General features: G+C 35.4%; 1 protein-coding gene across 3 annotated transcripts in view; it reads right to left on the reverse strand.

Moving 5' to 3' along the window:
* LOC140970834 (uncharacterized) overlaps positions 1–24,611 on the reverse strand; it is a 36,434-nt gene that overhangs the window by 2,558 nt on the left and 9,265 nt on the right. Inside the window, exons 4-35 of one of the 3 annotated variants that reach the window (XM_073432776.1) lie at positions 24,264–24,378; positions 22,700–23,512; positions 22,258–22,531; positions 21,679–22,187; positions 21,089–21,215; positions 20,893–21,017; positions 18,270–18,931; positions 18,022–18,136; positions 17,818–17,934; positions 16,810–16,904; positions 15,898–16,043; positions 15,680–15,735; positions 15,370–15,583; positions 10,352–10,768; positions 9,999–10,276; positions 9,837–9,922; positions 9,680–9,766; positions 8,616–8,874; positions 8,100–8,513; positions 7,917–8,013; positions 6,907–7,223; positions 6,422–6,538; positions 6,103–6,270; positions 5,889–6,017; positions 5,721–5,810; positions 5,510–5,616; positions 5,287–5,432; positions 4,190–4,272; positions 4,006–4,101; positions 3,789–3,911; positions 3,307–3,390; positions 3,015–3,152 (exon numbers count right to left, since the gene is read on the reverse strand). In XM_073432776.1, coding sequence (XP_073288877.1) covers positions 3,015–3,152; positions 3,307–3,390; positions 3,789–3,911; positions 4,006–4,101; positions 4,190–4,272; positions 5,287–5,432; positions 5,510–5,616; positions 5,721–5,810; positions 5,889–6,017; positions 6,103–6,270; positions 6,422–6,538; positions 6,907–7,223; positions 7,917–8,013; positions 8,100–8,513; positions 8,616–8,874; positions 9,680–9,766; positions 9,837–9,922; positions 9,999–10,276; positions 10,352–10,768; positions 15,370–15,583; positions 15,680–15,735; positions 15,898–16,043; positions 16,810–16,904; positions 17,818–17,934; positions 18,022–18,136; positions 18,270–18,931; positions 20,893–21,017; positions 21,089–21,215; positions 21,679–22,187; positions 22,258–22,531; positions 22,700–23,512; positions 24,264–24,378 — 6,604 coding nt within the window. Of the gene's footprint in view, positions 1–3,014; positions 3,153–3,306; positions 3,391–3,788; positions 3,912–4,005; positions 4,102–4,189; positions 4,273–5,286; positions 5,433–5,509; positions 5,617–5,720; positions 5,811–5,888; positions 6,018–6,102; positions 6,271–6,421; positions 6,539–6,906; positions 7,224–7,916; positions 8,014–8,099; positions 8,514–8,615; positions 8,875–9,679; positions 9,767–9,836; positions 9,923–9,998; positions 10,277–10,351; positions 10,769–15,369; positions 15,584–15,679; positions 15,736–15,897; positions 16,044–16,809; positions 16,905–17,817; positions 17,935–18,021; positions 18,137–18,269; positions 18,932–20,892; positions 21,018–21,088; positions 21,216–21,678; positions 22,188–22,257; positions 22,532–22,699; positions 23,513–24,263; positions 24,379–24,611 lie in introns of those variants that run through there. The other 2 variants (XR_012174192.1, XR_012174193.1) reach the window with 2 other exon arrangements.

Raw genomic sequence — 24,611 nt, forward strand, 5'->3', positions numbered from 1 at the left:
TTGGATGAAGCTTGTTAGGATAATCTACCTCTTCACACAACTGATCCTATTCATTTAACTCTTCCGACAACAAATCCAATCTCAGTCGATCCTATTCCTCATACGCTTAATCCTCCAGAACATATTTCAGGTTCGGAAACAAGGGAATAATCAATACACAACGAGAATTTCAAGTCTACTAAAGATAACCTCAAGATACAAAAAACATTGTGAATCCTAACCACAGTCAAGAAGATGAACCGATAGTGGATCCTCCGTCAGGTTATAAAAAACTATCTCAAAGTTTGTTTCCTATCCTAATTATCATCATCAATTTGTGCTTTCACCTCGAATTTGTTAGTGTAAAAATTTTCAGGTCTGTTCAAGATGCTCTTAATGTCACTGAATAGAAGACAACGATCCATGAAGAAATGCACCCACCAAGGCAAAATAACGCCTGAAGTTAGGTGGAATTACCACAGAGAAAAACAAAGTGGGATGCAAATGGATATTCACTGTGAAATATAGGACTGATGGTTCAATCGAAAGATACAAGGCTCACCTTGTAGCCAGGGGATTAACTCAAACCTATGGCATTGACTACATTGAAACCTTTGCTCATGTTGCCAAACAAAACACTGATGATTGTCCCTTACATCAGCTCGATATAAAGAATGCCTATTTAAATGGTGGATTTGAAGAGGAAGTATAAAAGAGTCAACCGCCAGGACTAAAGAACAATTGGGAACTCGAACAATATGCAAGCCTCAGAAGTCCTTTAATGGGCTGAAACAATCCCCACGTGCTTGGTCTGGCAGATTCTCCGAGGTAGCTAAGAAATATGGATATGTTCGGGACAAACAAATATACCCTCTTCATCAAACACTCTCAGAATAAAAAAAAATCATCATTCTCATACTGTACGTTGATGACATCATTGTCACTGACAATGACAACAAAGAAATGACAAATATAAAACTGATGATGGCAAAAGGATTTGATGTTAAAGATCTTGGAATACTGAAATATTTTTTAGGAGTGGAAATTGTCAGAAGTAAAGAAGGTATATTTGTTACTATTGAGATGCAAACCTAGCAATATACCCGTCGAGCTAGAAAAAAAAGAGAAGATGTTTGAGAGAAAAATCGTGGACAAGGAACAATATCAACAACTTGTGAGAAAACTCATTTACCTCTCACATACTCGCCAGATATTGCCTTTGCAATCAGTCTAGTAATCAATACATTCAATCATCAGGTCAAGGACGCATCGATGCCATGTATAGAATTCTGAAATACTTGGAAAAAACTCCTGGAAAAGGGTAACTCTTTGCCTATCATGATGACCGATAAGTAAATGCATTCACAGATGCAGATTGATCTGGATCTATATCTAATAGAAAGCCTACATTCACGTACTGAACCATTGTATGGGGAAATATGGTTACTTAGCATAGCAAAAACCTGTCGTAGCAAAAGTAGTGCAATTACAGAACACAGAGACGTGGCCCGTGGAGTTTGTGAACTTAATATAATATAGAAAAGGGTAATCTCAATGTCCATACTTCTCACCAATTGACCGACTTACTCACCAAAGGACTACCAAAACAGACTGGTGAATTCTTTGTTGGCAACTTGAGATCTTTAACATTTACAGCCAAGCTTGAGGGAAAGTGTAGATTATGATAATTAGTTTACTCAATCATGACTTTATTTGATAAGATAAATTGATTTGGATAAGATACTATATTTTTAAATTAGGTAGAATGAGATTCTCTATGCTTTAATCAGTGTGTTGTTATTTGCTCTTTGTAACTATAAAAGGGTGTACATACTCATTTAATGAAGACAATTACCGATTGTTAAACTACTCCACACACGCTGTTACAAACTAAAAATAGTTCCAAATTTGCCTTAAATGACCGAAATAAGCATTAAGAAGTAGTAGTCAGAAATCGACGATCAGAAGTCCTTGGAAATGCATTTCTCGATCTTTCCCGGCTTTTCATCAGTTAGTTAGGGGAGTGTTCAGAGAGGGTAACATCATTCGTTTTTGGGAGAATGAGTGGGTAGGGGAAGTCTCGTTTAAAGAGCGTTTTCCTTCTTTGTTTCTTATTTCTACTGTTATTAATAAGCCGATCATTTATTTTGTATCCGCGGTTACTAGAAATGTCAACTCTGTAATTAGTTGTGAATTAAGATTTAGGAGGAATTTCAACGAGATAGAGGAACGTGAGTTTGCTGTCCGGCTAGGGGTCTTAGAAACAGTTAGGGTTCAGTGGGGTGTTGGGGATTTTAGAATGTGGTTGGGGGAATCCTCGGGTGTGTTTTCTGTAAAGTCTTTCTATAATTCATTCTTCACAAGTCCAAATATCCCGTCTTTCTCATTCATTCGCAATATCTGGAATGTACCTGTTCCTCCAAAAGTTCAAGTTTTCTCATGGATAGTGGCATTGGGGAAATTATAGACTGGTGACTCCGTGCAAAGAAGATGGCCGGCCTGTGCTTTATGCCCGAATTGGTGTTGTCTATGCAGGAAAAATGAGGAAAATCAGGATCATTTGTTATTGCATTGTTCATTCTCATATAGCATTTGGTTAAAGGTGTTACAAGAAATGGGCTTTCTGTGGATTTTTCCGAGGAACGCAAAAGACATGTTTTTATTAGAACCAAGTTGGCAAGCAAGAAGAAGACACTCGAGATTGTGGTCTATGACTGTTCAATGCAAATTTTGGTCGATATGGTTGGAAAGAAACACAAGATTATTTGAAGAAAAATCGGAGTCATTGGATGAAGTTTGGGAAAAAATAAAATTCAGGGTTTCAAGTTGGTTGATAGTATTGTCAGAATATAAACATCTTCGTATCTCGGATTTAGTTAGGGACTGGAAATATGTTTGGTCGTGATAATGGCGGTGTAATCTTGTAATTTTTCTTAATTTTGCGGATTGCTTATCCGCTCTTGTAAAACTTAATATCATTATAATAAAATATTGTTTCCTATCAAAAAAAAGAAGTAGTCAGAGCACAAGCATACCCTTTCTCCTCGCATATATCGAAGGGAATGAGGTGTTGTTTCCCCTTTCAACAGGGCTTTGCTTGCAAGAAAGCCATTAACAGATTCCATGATCTCATTTATAAGAGCACTGCTAGGAGGTAGATTCTTGAGAATAACCTGGAAGACCAACAAAATATAAAATATTATTGGTAGCATTACCAATAAACACATTGTGAGAGGGAAGGAAGCATAAAAAAAAATTTGACGGATTTTAAATTTGAATACGTAGGTTTAGTACAAGAGGGGTAAAACGGAACCAACTAGATATTACCACATTGTCAACGACTTTGACCCTGAGATATTCTTGTTTATACATCGTATCTAACATTGCTTGCAGGTAACCTTCGATGTACAGCTGCATCGTTCAACATAACTAGTATAAAAAATTTGTACAAAGACATTTCAGCCGTATAAAATTGAACTTAAGACAAGAAAAATGCAAATTTAAATTAATCAAAACAAAAAAAAGTATCAAAAGTGCTTTTCTACTTATATCATTAAATCTTCGTGATGGAACTAGAGGTGGAAACAGTAAAGGGCGAAGGGTGAACAAAAATATTTAAAATTTCATGTGAAATTTTATAAACTACGAGTTTCACCACCCAAAATCAATTCAGTCGCTTCATCCTGCCACCTTTGTCCAGCCTCACCACCTATCTTCTGAAATCTCGGATCCTTGGGTGATCTAGTATATACTCCTAAAGAAACAAGAATGGAATAATGCAACAGGAGAGGGCAGATAACTCCACTTGCCTCATCAATTCCAGGACTTCTATCAAGCTTAATTTTCCTATCAGGGCCACCTTCCATGAAAGCATTACCCAACACTGTTGGTTCCATTGCTAATTTAAGAATTCCTTGGTGGAAACCACCAACCTAATAGAAACAGTAAGTTTTAAAGATCCAAAAATTAGAATACGACATAAATAGAAGGAAAAAAAAGAGAGAGAGAGATGCAGATGAATGACACCATTCCACTAAAACCACTCGTTTCTGCTCCCTTGAGGACAGAGTCTGATACTTCAGTCACTGCAGCAAATAGTATATTCGACCCCGCTGTTTTCAACTGCAGTTAGGCCAGATTTTAAAATTATTTTGACACAGTGATTACTACACCGAAGAAATCGTCTTCTTAGTAAGGAAAAAGGACCTACAGTTTTTCCCAGATCACCAAAGTAACGCCTTGTTCCGGAAAAACCTTTGTTATCAATGAATTTGCTTATGAGCTTGAGTGTCCCTTATGCACGTAACAAGGAATCAGGCCAGAATCATATTGCAACAAAACCATTTCAGCAATTTGAAACAAGAAATTTATTTCAGTTTACATTATAAATATCCAAAAAAACACAATCAATTACCTAAGATTAAAGAGCAAGTACAAACCGTAAAAGTAAAAGCAATATTATTTCTAAAAAGTATAGCAAGTTCTGTTTCTCGGAGATGACTGCATTTCATTCAGAAGGAATCTTCAAATATCTCCCTGGATACTGTAACCATAAATTGACAAGGCTTCAATTTTAGCAGGCTCAAAACACAACTTTTATTTTTTAAAAAGTCACAAATTAATAAACCCTTCAAATCTAATCAATTGGGATTGTCACAAGAGTACCCTGTTTAATTTAGTTGCATATGATAAATTTTCAACCTTGCATAATCAACACATTTTCTAAAGTAATTCTGATACAGAAATGACAATTTTTTGACTATTATATTTATTAAGAAAATGCTGCAACGTACAATCATTTGAGGTCCTACACAAATGCACAAGGCAATTACTCGATTTCGATATGAAATCACAGCTTTTCAGAGGAACGTGACCACCATGAGGTAGCAGAGAATTCTTATACCATAGAAAATTAACTTTCTTTTAAAGTCTAACATTCCACACCAGCCTCATTCAATACCATACACAGCTGCCCACAGAAAGAATATCTAACACAACATTCTATCAATCAGTCAAAAACACTAACAGTGTTTTCACATTGTTCTACCTCATACAAAAGAAAAGGATCAGATAATTATATATGGTATTAACCAACTTTAATCGAATTAGTCTGCCAAATTGTGCTTGTGATAAAATAAAATTAAAAACAATGCAACAGAGAAAAAAAGATTATAATTTCAAGCAATATGCCAACCATGAACTCAACGCACCCCATGTATTACATAATCAGTAAACTATAAGAAAGCCACAAAACACAGTGCAGATATCTGCTCTTACTTTCCATGCAAATAAATAGAGAAGATATACCTAAGGTCACGCCAGGAAGATTTATGCCACTTGAAGGATCAAAAAACACATCTAATGAGGATGAAGCTGAATCATCAAATATAGAAGCAAAAGCTGGAGGAAGCAATGGGCTACCCTTTGCCATATAAATTGCTCTCATGGAATACCTGTGAAACTTAAACATAATTTAGACAAGCAAACATAATCGAACAAAGTAAGGTGAAAACAGACCCCAACATATTACCACGAATAATGCTGCGCACACTTAATGGTCAATTCGCGCAAGGTAATCATAGCATGTGTAACAAGGACTCCATTGAGCTCAACAGTCTTACTTTGGATGGCCGGCATCTGCGTAGAGTCAGAGAAGCCCCATGCAAAGATCATAATAACACCCAAAAAAGACATTGACATCATAAAAAGGAGAATTTTTATAAAAGCAACCGCTTCCATACCTTAATCACACTATGGAGTAAAGACCGTAGAGTGTCTTGAGTTGAACTATAGCTGTAATACAATTCCCCCGGAAGGAAGCTTGCCACAATCTGTCACATGACAGAGCATTAGAAATTAGCCTATTGCTGTTCAGGAAAAGAAAACAGCATAGATATAAAATACCATACCTTAATTGGGTGGATTTCAAAATGATCAAAGTAGTACTGTTGACGAGGAACACTTGAGTCACTGAGAGAGCTCCTCCAAAATGGAACAATTTTCATTAGTGTTTCCTCATCAAGGTTCAAGGTGAGAGGCTGCAAAGAGGATGACGAACAACAATCAGCTAGTTTCATGACACTGAATAAAACACATAAAGCTACACCAATTTATCCAAGTTACCAGCAGCACAATGGATAGATGCTTCACTTGTTTAACATGGGAGCTGGATGGACGTAAAATAATCATGATGCGGAGTATGCAATCATTTGCATCCGACTTTTCTGATTGATGCCTACGAAGCATTGTTGCAAAAGGAGCACCGACCCACTTCTCATCGACACTCAATGACTGCATGTGTTAGTCATATTCACCACAGTAAGCACTTAGATATGGGGGGATTCTAGTATCAAGTACATCACAATATTTCAGATTTAACAAAAACACACCACATGGATGGGAATGAGAGATTAATAATGGAAAACAAAAAACCTGGACATACCTGTATTCGGATCTGATTATAGTTATGCCGGCTAGTGAACATACAATCACAATTAATCCTCTCAAATCTTCCGATTATTATTGGCACATCATCGGATGGTTCGCTTTTATCTACCTCCTTCAGAAGATAAAAAAATAAGTAAAGCATTAGGTCATAAAGTTAATAAGGAAAACTAGGGTTTCTTCACGTGAAGGCTACTTTCTCTTACGACAAGTTTTACAATCGTGATGTTTCATCATCAGCTAGTTAGTTAACCGTTAACATGCAGATTTCCGAGCCAGTCAAAATTTCATTCCACCAGAGGGCACAACAGGTGCACAAGGTCAGTTTTTTTTGATGTAGAGGGCTCATCAAACGTTTGACTAGCTCTACATACCTCAAAGAACAGAGCAACAAGCTTTATACATTAAACTTAGAGTTGCCTTGAATTACATCACAACTCAAATATATAATGTTCGCACAACTGATTCATAAATTAAACTAACCTGCTTGGCACGCTCAAGCAAGTGAACAGCCAAATAAGAGATTCTCAGCCGCATCTTTGTTCGGGTGCCATATGGCTCATTCACCTTATGACTATCAGAGAAGTCACAAATTCTCAAAATCCGAGTGACACCTTCTGCATATACTTCATAACCTACCTTTACAGTTTCTCTGTGCAGTTGTTGACTGTAGGTGGTTTGTTTTTGGTCTTTCTTTTCAAGTGGTATATGAAACCCCAGACCTCTCGTCTGCTTATTCCGATAAAATGGTTTCCATGACCGAACCTTATCCAAGTTAATTTCACGCAGCAAATGCACATCTGCCAGAAGAAAAAAGATATAACTGCACATCCGATGCAAAACAAGATTGATGAAAAGCTTGTGTGGTTTTGCAAACATTAGTTCTTTCATTTTCTCCAAGGCTCCTATAACATTATATCACTTGAGTGCAAACAACTGCCCAAGATAATCAATTTATTGATCACTAACTGCTCAGATCTAGTTTGAATAATTCAATTCTGCGATGACTTTTAAGTTTAATCTAAACAGTTAAGCTTTATTGCTACATCTCATAAGAAAACTTTAACAAAGAAAACCACTGTTCAGCAGTCATCTCATAAGAAAACTTTAGTGTGTCTTCTAACATTTACATCGAATTCACAGTTCAGCAATCAGAGACGTTAAATATGCAACCATATCAAATTTGGATAGCAGAAGTATCCTTAACATGAATAAGCCAATCAAACCATCATTACCGGCAGCAACAATTTTTCCTAAATTAAAGAATGGCTATTAACTTAAGCCGCCAATGCTGCCATTGTCGAGAAATCATAAAAGTACTCGTTCATCTGTGTAACTACGAGAATAATGCGTAATCATCAAGGATTTCCAGGAACATCGTCTTCAACATTACCGATAGCACAAAATTGAAAAAAAGAGTCTCAATCTACACAGAAATCTAACTGCTAATCATTATCTTAAGAAAACTAACAATCACAAAGAACAGAAATTACCATCAAGTTGAATAACTAGTTTATGCGGAAGAGTCAGATCATCCCAGACATAACCCACACTAACTCCAGCTCCTAAAGCTTCTGGTGCTGATGAACCCTGATGGGAAATTATAAAGAGATACATGAGCATGCCCATGCAGCCATGCTGACTAAATTTGAGAATAATAAATGGTGAAATGGAACCTTTTGATAGTAAGCTATAGGAGTATCATGTAAACGGTTCTCTATTCGATAGGGCAGATTTGTATCTGGCGACCTATGAAAGTGCAAAACAATGGAAGACCCTTCTTCTACTACATGAACTACTGCATAGTGGGAAAAATTGTTCTCATTTGATAGGTGATTTTCAGGGTATTCTGAGGATTTACTGAATTTCAGGTAAAAGCGCCCCAATGAAGCCACACACACTGGCCCTGACCAACTCAGTCCACTTTCATTCAGTTGGAATTGAATGAAGAGAGAGATATCGTCTTGAGATTTTGTATGCTTTCGGAGAAGATTCTCAATAGCGTTGAATTCTCTCTTATTTTTCATTACTTTTTTCAACCTTAAAGCTATCCGCTGCTTGCTGTTGATAGCAATAGACTCTTCCATTCCCTTTTTCAATAAAGCAAAACATAAAATCAAAGTACAGGTCATTGCTTTTACATAACACAATCCAACAGACAGGTTGCCAGCAATAGAACAGTTAGATCAAACCTCCATATAGCATTGCCGAACAGTGATAATTTCTTCCGATTCATTGCACACAACATAGCGTGAGCTCAAAGTTACAATCTGAGACAGAGCCTCTTTGCCAGTGGATGGCCTCAGAGAGACCCCCAACCTCATAATAGTTTTTAATCCAGAAATATCTTCTACTTCAAGATCTATTTCTGCAAGGCCCGATAAAGCATCCAAGTCTAATTGTGTATCACATGCTTTTTCCTCCAACAATTTCAGCCGCAATTTGGGGGATCTGAAATTGCAAAAAGATCACCACAAATCTCCACATACGAAATTACGAATGAAAAATAAGTATTTTAACAGTTCTCTGCATGGATATTCTACATCTTTATTTACATACAGATGAGCTCAAACTTTACCATGCATCACCTCCACCAGAAGAGAGATGGAAAAATCTAGAAAATAAACAGTGAGAAATTGGTTCTGCCATGTTTACATTAAGAAAATCCAAAGAATGTTAAATAAAGTAGGAAGAATCCCAAAATCTATGCTTGCAAATCCTTGTTCCACAAATCAGAACTGTAATGTCAGTATGTATTTTTCTTCATTTTTTGTTTTAAGAGTAAACTTCAAATCTTCAATGTTTGCGGCAGCATTTGATGTGCACATGAATGACTTAGGTGGTTCAACAAGTTTTACATTATTCAGTAAAAGAACAATAGGATCTCATCCATGAGATCTTATTTTTCCTCTCAAAAATAAATTAATAACACATGTACATGTAATATCATGCTTCTGTGAAAAAAGAGAGTATTTTCTTTTGTGTCTTTGTGTTTTGACCCGAGATCAGATTTTTAACCTGCCCAACAATGCCAATGATGAAAATCAAGACCTTCAATATTTATAGTCAGAGTTGTTATAATAACAACAACAATAATAATAATAATAACAATTCCAAATGAGAAGTTATTACAGCATATGCACATAAAAACTAATCCGCATATGTCCATCATGAGACAGTGACATCTTTTACGAAAACACCAAGCACTAGCTTCAATAAAAATAAGATAGAAATCAGAAAGAACAAAGACATTTACTTCATAAACCATGAAGCGATGGAATTAGGAGGCAAATATGATCCCAACTCTGGAGGAATGCTTGAAACAAATCTTTTCATGTCTTCGCTGAAAAACATGTATCTTGTTTAGGACCAGGTTGAATGTAAGTTGACATAATAAGCAATCAACTGATTACCTAGAAAAAGATTTTTGTTTAGAAACAAAGCAAAATAACATTGCATTGGTATTGTTTTGCAACGCGTACGACGTCAAAACAACAACCTGCAAGCAAGCCCAATAAAATTTTATGAGTTTCAACTTAGTATATTGTATAAAAGTTACATTAGTAGCTAAGTACCTTTAATGTGCCTCTGTGCCCACGAGACAGTCTCAGTGTTGCAAAGTATTTCCCACGATCAAAGTCCAGCTCAATGTCCAAGTGAGGGATATCATGTTTTTGCTTTTGTAATTTTCTAACCCAGTCACTGCTGTTGACAGGTTTACTTCTCGAATCAAAAGAAGTTAGAGTAACGGTAAAATAAATGGTTTCAGGGTTAGCATAAAAGTTAGAAGTCGATCCACATGGAATAGTTGCATTACTCCATGTGTTCCTGTCGTCCGTGCTAGGCTGCAGATCTGCAACAAGGTGAAAGTAAGAATATAATATCTAGGAACTAAACAAAATATAGAATGTATTCTTACTTCAATCACCTTTATCAGTCAAATTAACACGTATCTCTGTGTGTAGTAAATTTGAAACTTGAATTGTAGGAAGAACAAAAATTTCCTTCTGCTCTTGCATTGCAAGTGGTGAACCTTTTTTTCCGGGGGCATAACCAAAGGTATCAGGATTTATAACAGGCATTCCCTTTCCAACAGTTAATATCAGGAAATGAATATTAGCAACTACTACTTCTTCAGATTTGAGAACACAATTTGCACTTCTTAGGGAATACTTCACCGAATCGACAGAAAACGCCTTTCTCACTTTGTAACTTAATTTATCAAATACGCCAGATAGGTGAACAGGCTTTCCACCTTTAAGATCATCTGACCACTCCACAAGTGATTGATTCAAAATTTTCAAACTATCGTCAATATTTGGCCTAAAGGAGAAAATAAAATTTCCTGCAGTTCAAATTGAAATTTAATTAGTCCTGGGTAAAACACAAGCCAATCCAGGATTTTCCTGCCCTTTAGTATGAACAAAAGTAATTCTGACATACAATGCATAAAAAAATACACAAAGATGATAATGCATGGAAATTTATTCATATATTATTTTAAGGGTAGAGATTCCTCGTATCAATATAATATGACAATTGCAGTATTCAGAATAAGAACCCAAAAGTATTCAAAGAACTGATCACTAGAACAGCAATTTCAAGCATTTTAGAAAATTGAAAAACATTCGCATGTTGATGCATAAACCAGTAAAACAAATCATAAGTTACTGATAAAATTAACAGAATATCTTCGTTGAAGAAATGAAAGTCTCTCGTTAGGGACAACCCCAACTAGTAAACATACTCAATGCACGATATATACCTGCTTTTTAGTATAAGGATTAATTTTAAAATAATTTGTTATGTCATTTCAACAAAATGAAATGTTAAACTTTCAGATTTTATTTATTTTCAATAATCCGAAATTCTTCTCTCAATAGAACAATTCATTATCCCCCAAATAATCCCTTGTCTCATTTCCCCTCCAAAGGCCCTCAATTTATCTGATGTTTGGTTCTTTTACACTTAATTTTAAAAAAGTAATGCTTGATGCTACTTGGTCCCATCACTTCACACGCTTTGTATTTCATAGAACCTTGCCAAGAACATGATGGCGTATTTTACAGTCTTTTTCATCCATATTGTTCTGTAGTATTTTGTGTTAGCATTCACCCTTGGTTTAAAATAAAATCAGTTTGAACTAACCATGGTTTAAAGGCACAAAGCGTCTGGACAAAACTTTAAGCATTAAATTAAAAACTGAAACATGCCTAATAGGACCTTAAACATAAAAGTATTTTTAATTTTTTATAATATAACGAAACTAAAAGCCAAACTATTGATAAAATCATGGCTTTTGGAGGGAATAGAACATGGATTTATTTGGGGGAAATGAATGTGAGAGAATTCTATTGGGGGAACAATTTCAGATTGTTTAAAAACCAACGCGAAAGTTTTAATATTTTATTTTATTTAATTTTTGATAGAAAAATATAATATATTCATAAAATAGAAATATAAGTTACAAAGGACAGACAAGAGATCCGCACACCAGGAAAAAAAGACAAGAAAAATCCTTGTCAATTCAAACACAAATAAAACTCCAACTTCTCCATAGATCCGAAATCGAAGTTCTTAAAATTTACATACTAGATTTGAAATCAAGAAGTTCTTAAAATCTACATGTTTCCCAATCAAATGAGATGCACGAATCCTAATATTTTTCCAAACATCTTCAGCCGATTCTTCTAAACCATAAAAAATCCGTCTATTCCGCTCCAACCATACTGACCAACAAATATAATGTACTATCACTGTCCAAAAAATGCTACCCATCTTACCCATATCGCGTCCAAAATATGCCTCAAAAAGCTCGGGCGATCTTGCAATTACCCATACCAAACTCATCTCACTCCAAAGAATGCTTGTGAAATAGCACTGAATAAGTATATGATCCCAATTCTCCACTTCTTTCCGGCACAAAACACACCAATTTGGACACAAAGCACACGAAGACCATTTCTTTTGCATCATATCACAAATGGGCAGTTCACACAGCACTCCAGTCCACGAGAATACTTAAACCTTTGATGGGATTGGACTTTTCCAAATGACATTAAAAAACGAAAATAAAGGAAAATCCCTAACCGGAAAGAAAGGCTCGTTGAAAACTCCTGAAGGATCCCCATCCCAAGCTCTGATATCTTCAACCCCCTACACAATCCAACTCTCTAAAGTTCCTAACAAAGAACTCAGTTCGTTCACTTCCTCATCCCTCAAAACTCTCCACAGATGTAGGTCCCAAGATATAGAAGAATCGGATGAACATTCCTCCATCTAGACAAAATTAGAAATAATGTGATTATGAACCGATGAAATTTGGAATAAAATAGGATAAATATCCTTAAAGGAAGAAACCCCCCACCACCTATCTTACCAAAACCTTGACCTATTTCCCCCTCTAACCATCACATGAGACCAATGAAAAGCCGGATAAATTTTTGAGATAAACTTCTACGAACTTCGAAAAGTACCATATCTCACTAAACCTGCTTCCCAAAAATTGTCTTGTAACCCGTATTTGCTCACAATAAATTTCTTCCATAACGGCTATTTCTTAGCATAGCACCTCCACCACCACTTCCCCAGCAAGGCCTGATCCTTAGACAAATTTTACCAATACCCAAACCTCCTCTTCCTTTTGGTTTACAGAATAACTCCCACGCTACCATATGACAATGTAAATCTCCATCAGCTCCATTTATAAAACACTCATAATTTTTCCATGATCTCCACTATACCCCTAAATAGTGACATGAAATACATCAGTAGCACATTCAACACCGCATAAATCAAAGTTAATCTCCCCCTAGACATACATGTTTTCTTCCAACTTGTCAACCTCTTAGCCATCTTTGACAAACAGGTTCCCAAAACGAAATTTAACAAGATATTTTATTTTATTAAATTAAATAGTACAATAATTATTGTCATATTAATATTGACACTAAAAAAAACGCTATTGAGCATTATGCGTGTTTAATAGCCCATTTGGGTACACTCCACTCAAGTCTTAGTGCCAACACTATAGTCCCTTAGATTGTTGATTTGTGGGCCTCAAATCATATGGCACAAAATTCTATTATTTTTTCAACTTAACACTCGTTCTACTCAACTAGTGTTATGATTGCGGATGGTTCCTTGACGGTAGTTGTTTGGATGGGTGATATTAACTAATTTAAGGATATTCTCTTGATATATGTTTTATATGTCTCTTCCCTCACATGCAATCTGATTTCCATTAGTATGCTCACACATGATAATCAATGTTTTGCTAAATCTCATGTCAATTTCAGGATCTGCTATCGGGGATGACGTTTGGTAGTGCTAGGACTCACAATGGTCTTTTGTACTTCTTTGAGACGATCCCATCCTATTGTCGTGCTAGGACTCACAACGGCCTTTTGTACTTTGATCTTTGAGATGATCCTATTCGATTGTCGACAAACACCAATGTCTAGGGTTACTTCGAATTTTGTCTCTATTGTTGTGGAAATAATGACATCACACTATAGGCTTCACCATCCTAGTTTCTTTTATTTACAATATTCATTCCCTTCTTTGTACGATAATTAATGATAAGGATCTACTTGTGAGAATTGTCAATCGGCTACCAAATTTGCACTTAATCTTCCCCAAAATCTTATATCCTTCCACCCCGTTTTCCCTCATCCATAGCGACATTTAAGGGACCTTCACCGATTACTAAATTTAATACCATAAAATGGCTTTTAAGTTTTAACGTTCATCGATAATCACACACGAGTTACATGGGTCTATCTGCTTCATTACAAATCTGAAATTGCAAAATCTTTCAAGACTTCCACAAAATGACTCAAACTCAATTCAACAATAACATTCAAATCCTTCGAACTAACAAGGACGGAATATTTCAATACCATTCTCGATGACTATCTGGTGGGTTATAAGATCATACATCAAAGCTCATGAATCGATGCTCCTCAACAAAATAGAATATCAAAACGAAAAAAATCGTCACTTTTAAAAGTAGCTTATGCTCTCATATTCACAATGAATGTCCCTAAATACCTATCGGGATGCCATTCTCACTGTTGCATACCTCATAAATCATTTACCCAGCAAGACCATTAACTTTGAAACCCCTTCGAACCTGCTAAAAAAGGTCTATCATCAGCTATCCACAACTCCTAACCTTCCATTAAAAACATTTGGGTGTACAACCTTGCATGATCATAATCATAGCAAACTTGATCCTCGAGCTATCAAGACTGTCTCTATAGGTTACCCTACAACTCAAAGGGTCAACGTTGTTATTGTCCTCACACAAAGAAAACCTACATCTCCGTCAGATCAAGCTCGTTAGGATGCTCCAGCCGATTCAAAATCAATTTTTCTGAAATCAATCTCGTAGGTTTGAGATAATATTTTTAAACATTTTAGTTTGGTAGGATAATATTTGATTGTCCCTTAATTGAAGGGAATTTGTCATATTTTTTGTTATTAAAGATTGTACAAATTGATGAGTAAAATACCAATTATTTATCATTTTTGTTTTATACAATTACCACAACACTACAAGAGAAAGGTATCAAACATCAAACTTTAAAAAAAAATGAACTGATTCAGTTTAAGATGTTTTTAACAAAATTACCGTTCAACAAAAGAACGTGGTCCAACGGATTCAAAATAAATTGTTCTTATCAAATAAAAATAATATCCGCTTTGCCCTCATAAAATGTAACCACTTCTTATCAAATTGGTGACAAAAAAATCAATAGATTTCATATGCTTACTGAGAGAAGTTTCATTGGTGTATTCATCTATGCATCTTGTGGGTTAGTTCAGGTTTCAACTTTCATATACAGCTTTTGACATTAGCGGCAAGCATAATTACACTTTCAAATTTAAGTTTAATTACTATATCTGAGTACTGATAATGGAGAAACAAGCAGATAGGCTCACCAACGCTAAGAGATGTCAAAGCCTTTTTCAGTCCACCAGACGAATCAACAGCATTAAAGGCAGTCAAAGAATCATCAACGACATCTCCAGCTTTCAGCGTCAATGAAGCAGCATCTGTTTCTTTATGTTGAGGCCTTTGAAAGCGCAGTTCCAATGGGAAATCAGTTTCATTGTGTATTTTAAGCATAGGAGCGACAATAATTGATATACCATCCTTTGAAAAGCACAGGGAAAAGGAATACATTAGCTCCAATTAAACAAGAAATAAGTATCCACTGTTAGAAGACAAGAATGACAGATGAATACATACCTCAATTCCCCTAGATATTTCAACAACAATAAGAGGACCAGGAAAGGACTTAGAATCTGATTGAGAACACAAAGACGAAATTAAAGCTAATTTGCACCAACCATGTCACCCAGAAAATATCATTACAATTTCATTATATGCCAAACAAGGAACAGTAGCCACCACCTCTTCCACTAGATACCACTATAAAACTGCAGATCAAGAGGAAGTTATCTTACCTTGTGATGAAATAATTCGTGTCCTCCAAGCAAATTTCCGAGTTTCTAGAAGTGAAAGATGAATTGGAGAAGTTGAAAGGAATCCTCGGTTTCTAAGTTGTAATGAAAAGTAAGATGCTTCTGGCGGTCTTGCCAAAGCTAAGTGCCTTTACAATGTTTTAGACAAGTTAACAAAATGCCATGTGGTAAACTGAAATAAAATATTCATCAACGATAGTAATAGTAGAATACATATGATTGTATAAAAAAGGAGAAATAGTAAAGAGATTATAAATGGAGGACAAACAAGATAGGTATTCGAGACTTTCGGCAAAAAAAATGGTGAATTGAGAACTAGTGAAGAAAATAGAACAGTAAAAGGTTCAAGTTCCTCTCATTTTTTTTGTTTCTCTGTATTTGACTATCCAAAAGTAAAATCTTTAATGGGAACTTAATATAACACACAGACCCCCGTATCATGATAGAATTTTAGAATATACACATCATGATTGAAGTACCAAGTAGGGTTGTGGTATACATAACCATTACCAAAGAATTAGCTTACTACTGAACTATTTTCTTTTTCTGCTACTACCTGCGTAGTATGCACATTCCAGTACCTTTATCTGATGGTTCTAGTAATAAATTGATCACAAATACCTTATGCCAAAGTGAGTGTATGTAACCACACAAAGACGAAGATGTTTTTAGAGATCTTGACCTTTCAAAAAACTTTTAAACAAGTTTGTTATCCTGGTTCAAGCTGAAAAGGTTTGAACAAATATCAACCGCATAACAACTTCTTGTTAGTCCATTTTCCACTGTTAACGAGAAGAAACCACCTAAGATGTATATCTTACTAAGAAATTGATGACATAAATACTTGATAATCACTTATAAATACATAAAAAAATCATGAGAAAAAGAGATTACCTCAAAAACACAGTGGCGGACTGATTTGCAGATATTAAAAAATTTTCGTTATCATAAAACTGACAAAGAAGGGTCATACCGGACTGGTTCACAACCTGCAATTTTAAAGAGTGCCAATTTTACATCTTTATAATTCATAAAAACCAAATTTATGCTGGAAGTTGGATATTGCATCCTAAGTTCTGGAGGCTATCAAAAGTGCATCGATATCGTATAACAAAATGAAAAATGAGGAAAGTTGACCAAGTATTTTGTATTGAAGTCAAACGATTAAAAAAAATTGACTCAGGCTCTTATGGTCCATACATAGGCCACATTATAAAATAGTATGCATATGATGAGCCAATCATTTTTTTTTTGATAGGAAACATTAATTTATTAAAATTATAATAAGTTCTACACCAAGCGGATAAGCAATCCGCACATTAGAACGAAAAGAAAAACCAGATTACATGGCCTTCTTCACGACCAAACATATTTCCAATCCCTAACTAATTCCGAAATGCATAAATGTTTATACTCTTTCAATACTACCGACCAACTGGCAACCCTGAACTTTATATTGATCACAGTTTGGTTTGCCTCAGTTATCCATGGGCCAAGGGACAAAACTAAGCAAATCTGCATTGGAACTCATCACATCCATTATACACTAGCCTCAAGTTTCCTCTCACTAGGCTCCATACCTCGGACATCTGCAGTCATAATTTTGCTTCTGTAAACAACAAAAGTATTCTGAGCAGCGTCTTTGCCAAAAGGCATGGCTTATAGAAGTCAGTTACTAAGTCATTGATGCTTAACTTATTCGAGTTTAATAAGATAAGCAAACAAAAATCAAATAAAAAAGGAAGGAAAAAAAGTGAGAAACATCTAAACAACTAGAAAACAAGAAAAAATAACTTGCGTTGCATTTGAAATATACTGAACGGGTCCATATAATATATTCTGGTTTCAGTGAAAGAGCAACTTCATCTTATCTACTCATGCATGGAAAAGTAAATTAAGAACCTTGCCACAATTGGTCGAAACCACAGGTTTTTTAACAGCATAAGGACCGGCAATATCCAGTTCCCCAATCACAAATAGAAGGATATCCAATGAAAGCTCACTTACTGAGAAGTTCACCTGCCAATACCACAACAATCACTCTATGAATAAATTGTGCTTACAATCTTATTGAATGAATAAGCTATTAAACACAATACACTAGACCTCCTTGATTTTGGCATAGAAATGACTACGCACTCCATGCATATTTTCTGAACCTTGAATATAAAACTTGGAACAATAGAAACTGTAGAATTCAAATTGTTGAACGAAGTCCATCCTGCATTCATGTACATTAAATAATAACTGGATAAAATCAAAGGATCTATATTAATGAAAATTATGAAAAACATAATTGTAGCTGAAAATAATTATGATATATCTAATGCAACTCTGAACTATGAAACTTTTACCATGAATTTCTCTCAGCATCAAAGTAATACAGCACAATTACTGACGTGTTCATAACCCTGAGTTTAGATTTTGATATCTGTATGATTGTCTGATTGGGCACAACAGATCCCTGGAGAAGTGGGAACTTTTCTTCTGTATTTAAAAGCTCATGGACGATGGTTAGAGTGACCTTATCGAGTGTAATTGTGATACCTAAAAGGTTTCTATTAGTTCTTGAGTCTCCCAATTCAGAGATATTTGAATCACTTTGAAGATTTGTTTCAGATGAATCCCATGAAATATTTGGCAACATATTATTACCCGGACCAGGGTCACTAAACACTTTCCACTTGAATAAATTTCCTGGCTTGCTGACAAATTCAAGAACTCCATCAGTAAAAGCAACTGCGCAACCATTATTTTTATTCAAAAGGTGAAATGTCCTTTTAGCTAGAGGACTGGAAAATTCTAGCTCAACAGCATCCTCAAAGGCGTCATTTTCAAAAGAAAGCATTCTCCAGAGTGCGGACTCATTATCACTAGAGCAAGAGATGTCAACAAATCTTGATCTTGGATTGGAACTCAATCGCAGTGATTTCCCAGAATCATCTTTAGCATACAACGAAATCAGGGAAAAGTACTGAGCTTTTGACTTCCACTGCCACAGGTTATGATACTTTACCTAACACATGTTCAATGAACAATAAAAAGACAAGATTAAGGCGTTACAGGCCCAACCACAGTAAAGTAACACAAAAATTCCTCTTCGTTCAAGATAAAGATTGTGGCTGAGAGGGGTGAAGAATAGTTCTTAATCAACTCCAAAACAGATTATGTAAAGTAAAATCACATACTGTCAGCAATACATTATTTTCAACAGTTATCTAACTAGGTGAGAATGAATAATAAGGTTTCATAAAAAATACCAGGTAAGAAAAAAAATCAAATGGCAACGATGTAAGTGGCTGATCCAGAGATGTGAATTATAATTTTGGACAACATTACCTAATAGATTAGTTAGTGGGATCATAACTTCTGACATGCCAGTAAGTTGTATGAATGAACCAACTACTGTTATTAGCAGTATGGGAGAGAAAACCATGCTTTATTATCTCAACGTGCTATGAACTCGATATAGGCCATGGAAAGTGAAATTCATGCCCCATACTTAGATCACACAATTACCCATTTTCTTTACCAGGTGCATGACGTGTATGATTCAAGCAAACTGCTGATCATTAACAATGAGGTGTAGAGCACAAACTATAATTTGAAGATATTAAGTTCCTAAAACTCTTTTTTCTTCTTCGAACTCTCTCCTCAGGGACCAAATGAGGTTCACCTTCATCCTCGAACATTGATGGTGTAGCATAATATGAAAATACATTCCAAGGCTAAGGTTTGGTTTGATTTTGTGTTTCTCAGAAATATTTCTGAATAATATATTGGAAAATGTGATTGTGTTAGCTTTCATTTTTTGAACGAGATATTACTTATTGTAGAGATGCCATATCATGCAAGAATGTTAAGAGTTAGCGATGTTACTTACATCAGAAATATATGACTTTTTACAGGTGTGTGAGATAATTTTTAAAAATTTAGAAGTAGAGTTTTTTTATTGTGGTAGAATATAATATAATAATAAAATATTTTCAGAGATTAGCGAAAATTTTAATTTATGATAATTATGTCATCAAATGTAAAAGAAGATAAGATATATTTTTGGAGAAAAAAGGGCTTAATGTTTAGTTTTTTCTTGAAATTAAGAAGGATGAGGAAAAAATGAATTGAAGCATACCCCGACATTCTGGTTTGACAATGTTTTAGAAGCTACAGTCTCTCAATCAATTCATGTAATCGCGAATGGAACTGTTTGGTGCAAAATTAGGAAGTAAGACACCTGGTGAAAGACATAAAGAATGAAAAACTTCTTGAAAAATCTTTTGGTAAGAACAAAGGAGGAAAGAAGTATAGTTAGATATATATTTCATGTTCTAGAGTGAGAAACATCAGGGAGCCTCACATCTAAAATGAGGTTAGGCCCCATTTAAATCTGCTACAGTAAATACCCATAAAATTTAAAAAGGAGCAAAGAAACGACAGAATAGGTGAGAGAACAGAAGAAAGTGTGATTTGGCCCTTCAACTGTTTTACTCAAGCTGGATCTTAAAATATTCATCGAAGTGACTCAAGTCAAATAATGACAATTAAAGCCTGAAAGGAAAGTTCAAAAAATATATCTTCCAAGTTCTAAAGACAAATCACATATTCCATTCTGGCAATTATAAGTCCGCATCCAAAAATGGGAAAGTGGGCACAGCTAAATATCCAACCAACATCCATATAGCATCATGTGATTTATAAATGAATCAAGCAAACCACACAATACAGAAACAAAGAAACAAAACAGATGATTACCTAATGTTGATAGAAAGAGTGTATTCTATCATGCGATTGTTCACAATAACACAAAATTATTTATACCAAAAGTAAAAAGTGCGTGTCTGAAGTCTATTAATCTCAAATATATCCTCTTATAAAGTGTTTCTTAAATCAAACTTGACCATGGAACATAGTTCCATAAGACTTCACCACTTAACAAAAGTGCAAAAATTAAGAGAGGCTGATGTTAAAGCATCTTACTCTGAAAAGAGCCCGCTTCCCCACAAGTGAATAATGAATTGTCCCGGCTATGTCATATTTATTTTCTGAACCTTCAACTGCAATATACATGTGTTGTTCGGTATCTTGGATGGCGACAATTGTTCCTGTGTAAGTTTCAAGAATACCTTAGCAATAGTTCAGTAAACGAATATCCTAGATAAACCTAGACAAATACCATCAGGAATAATTTCTTCAGCACTTCCTTCTGGTTCACGGTGATTTGACTGTTTGTCTGATTCTACTTTGAAAGTTTTCTCTCTGTTTGAAACTTTAGAGATGGCTTCATAAGCAGAAAGTATCATCTGAATTAAAGAATCCAAATGAATCAAACGAACTTCGCAGAGAAATCAAAAGTAACATGTAGCTGTACAAGAGATTAACAAAATCAAAAACTCATTAATAGCTTAGAGACAAATTACAAGTCTCGCACTAATATTTCTTGAGCATTTCTTGCAATAACCACCCAACATGCTTCAATGGATTTGATTGAAAAAAATGAGACGATATTGGTTCCATTATTTGTTCACGTTCTTTCCACTAAATTATTATATGCAACAAGGCAACATTACCAACCTCCACAACAATTGTATCACCTCAAAAAGTTCCCTTCCAATGTTCTTAGTCTTGAAAGAAATAAACATTTAGACACTAATCTTTTAAACCTTTTAACATTTTTTAGGTTTACAATAAACATGAAATGCAAGAATGAGGTACAATTTAGGTGATATTTTTAGCAAGATTAACTCATCCAATGAAATTGCTCACCTTTATTTCTGACAAAGTGATAGTCATATCAAACCCTGAAATGGAGCCATTCCCAACCCAAATATCATCTTTAAAGAATGCATCATTAGTCTGATCTCTTGTTACTGGCTCCTCAACTGCTAAAAAACATTTCAAATCTTTCACCATAGAATTCTGATTAAAGTGCAAGTTTTTATGTCGCAGGCTACTCATGGAACTGTCGATGTGAAAACCCTTTTCAGAGCTTGGCAGACTTGAGCCACTTGCATCAGCATGGCCTGATAGGATAGCCTCTTTGTTTCCAAGCAAGGATGAAGAATCCTTGCCATTGAAGTTGGAAGAAGAATCTTCAGAAACTATGGGAGAAAAAAGAGAGCTTTGTGTGACTTTGGCTTTATGCTCCATTCCTCCATGCATGAATCGAGAAATCATGGAAAACTTGGGAATGCCCATTGAAAATTTTCTCGCCATATTTAACAGTTTGAGGTTCAGATTAAAGTCAACCTCAAATAGGACTTCCTGAAGTCTGCCTGCATCACAAATACACATCATAGTTCACCAATACGTTAGAACATTCGCAATAAGAAATTTGTTTTTTACCATATTCATCCCTTGCCACAAGTATGAGAGATAGATGTGAAAGAAACAAAGAGAACACTTCCAGACAATCCCGTATAGTTTCTAGAAGATGAACTTGCTGGGGTTTTATCCCAAGATGACTATCTTGAGCAGCTGTATCCTTGACTTGACGCGAAACTACAACGTGTTCAAGTGATCGACCAGCAGACCAAAGTTCTAAGATGCAGTTACAGTATGATGTACAGCATTCAACGAACAATGCCGCAGCCATTGCTTCGAGTAACAAAGAACCACCCTATTGAAAAGAAGCATGCATCTATGGGTGAACTGGTCAAACAATGATTTAATGGATTACACATATGAATAAGTGGCAAATTAGGGAGTTTCATTAATGGAGAAGCATAACTGAAAGGCTGGTATTGTAACACGAGTAAAAGTCTTATCTTATGAAGAGGAACAGCACCTTGGACTGCCAAGAGAAATTTTGGAATGCTCCCCCAACGGAAAATTCTGCACTAAAATCCTCCGACTTTTGTTCACTAACCAAAATATCCTTTACTTCCCACCCAACCATATAAAGTCCAGATATGCAGATAATTGCTGAAAACCAATGATCCACTAGCCCTTCCGCGTTCACCTCCAAGGGCAAATCCCCCAACATGTGTGTGGTTTTGCCATGAGAACACGATAGATCATCTGTACTGTTTATCCCTATCGATGGAAAGTCTTTACCAGATCTTAAGCATAAATGTACTCTACAATGTGTAATCGCCGCCTCGGCTAAGAAAATTAGAGCGCATAACAGATTTTTTAGCTCATATTTATCGAAGCTTCTTTCAGAATCTGCCAAATATCTGAAAATGATGGATCGAATTCCAGTTACATCAACGATGAAGTCCATATCTCCTCCTTTTATATTGAATTCTGTCATCAACTGTTGAAGAGAGAAGTAAATTCCAAGACCGGAAGCATCATGTGTGGCCGAAATTCTACCAGTTACTCTCTCAATAGGCATTACATTCATATAATTCTCCAGATTGAAACTTTCCCTTGAATTATGAAGAACGAAGTCGAATGACTTTAGCTCACAAGTGCTGTGAACAACAAATTGAGTGCTTGTAACAATTGATTCACGGCTGACTATGCTCAAGCCTGTTTCTCCACTCCCAGAATCAGAATAAACTGATTTTCTGCTGGGTAATTCTTGATAGCTTGGGCCATCACCTGATCCAAACATGGCAAAGGCAAGTGACTCGTAAAAGACTCCAGAAAATACCTGGGAAAAACATTATTATGTTGTGATTACAGAAAAATCAATCAAATGTCTTCCCTGGAATGATAAAAAAAATTAATGCCTTTTGTTTATGTAAATCCAAATTGGATAATTAATCACAAGCCAAGGAATTGGACAAAACACGGTAAAAGTGACACAAAGACAAACACAAGAATAAGGACACAAATGGACGTAAAACACTAAGCATATGGTAGCACTAAAAAAAGATAAATAGTACAGAGTTGTAAACTCACAGGACCAACATTTCCCCCTCTTTAATGTACCTTATACCTTGAAAAACAATGATGATAAAGAGGTAAATATTGTATCAGTTCCTAAAGAATGTATCCGAATTTTGTAGCAAAGCTTATTCCCATTTATCACTACTCAGCATTCAGGCGTCTGTACAATAATCAGAATAACCGATCCATAAACCTTATTTTAATAATATAAGTTTCCGTCATATAAACTGTTGCATTTATTCACTTCATCCTTCCAATTTTTATTTTGCCCACAACACCTTCTTTGATTTTTCTTCCATCTAATAGTCGATCCAAGATATCAAAATTTCGTACACACGGGTTGCTTTAAGAACTACTAAATTGGTAATCCTTCTCCTTTAAGGTATTTCTCAATGATCAAATTTCTAATTGACGGCTCCTTAAGTTTCTCTGTTCAAGTGTGTTTTAGTGGAGAAACACAACAAAAGCAATAAAACCTAATATTATCAATAAAAAGATAAGAGACAAATCACCTTTGTCAAGGTATACCACTCGTCCAAAAACGCTAACACGGTAAATCCAGCAGCCACACAACAGAATGTTGTGGATAAAGCAACAATTTTTGAATCATATGAATGATGGTCCTTCCTGCCATAGATAAGAGAAGATTACAAATAAGGAGATCATCAAAACCAGTTGATAGATGAGCACTTTTGTAATCAGCATATACTCAGAACTACCACATCATGGCAACTTTTTGTTCAACTTCTTCTCAATGCCCCCTAGGTTATGCTTCAGATGGAACTTAAGATCGCATCTATCAATCTATATGTAAAAGTACAGACTGAGGTTACTAGAACAAAGCAGTTGAAAGGAAAGGA

The sequence above is a fragment of the Primulina huaijiensis genome, chromosome 2 (genome assembly GCF_012295235.1).
Source record: "Primulina huaijiensis isolate GDHJ02 chromosome 2, ASM1229523v2, whole genome shotgun sequence".
NCBI classification, from domain to species: Eukaryota; Viridiplantae; Streptophyta; class Magnoliopsida; order Lamiales; family Gesneriaceae; genus Primulina; species Primulina huaijiensis.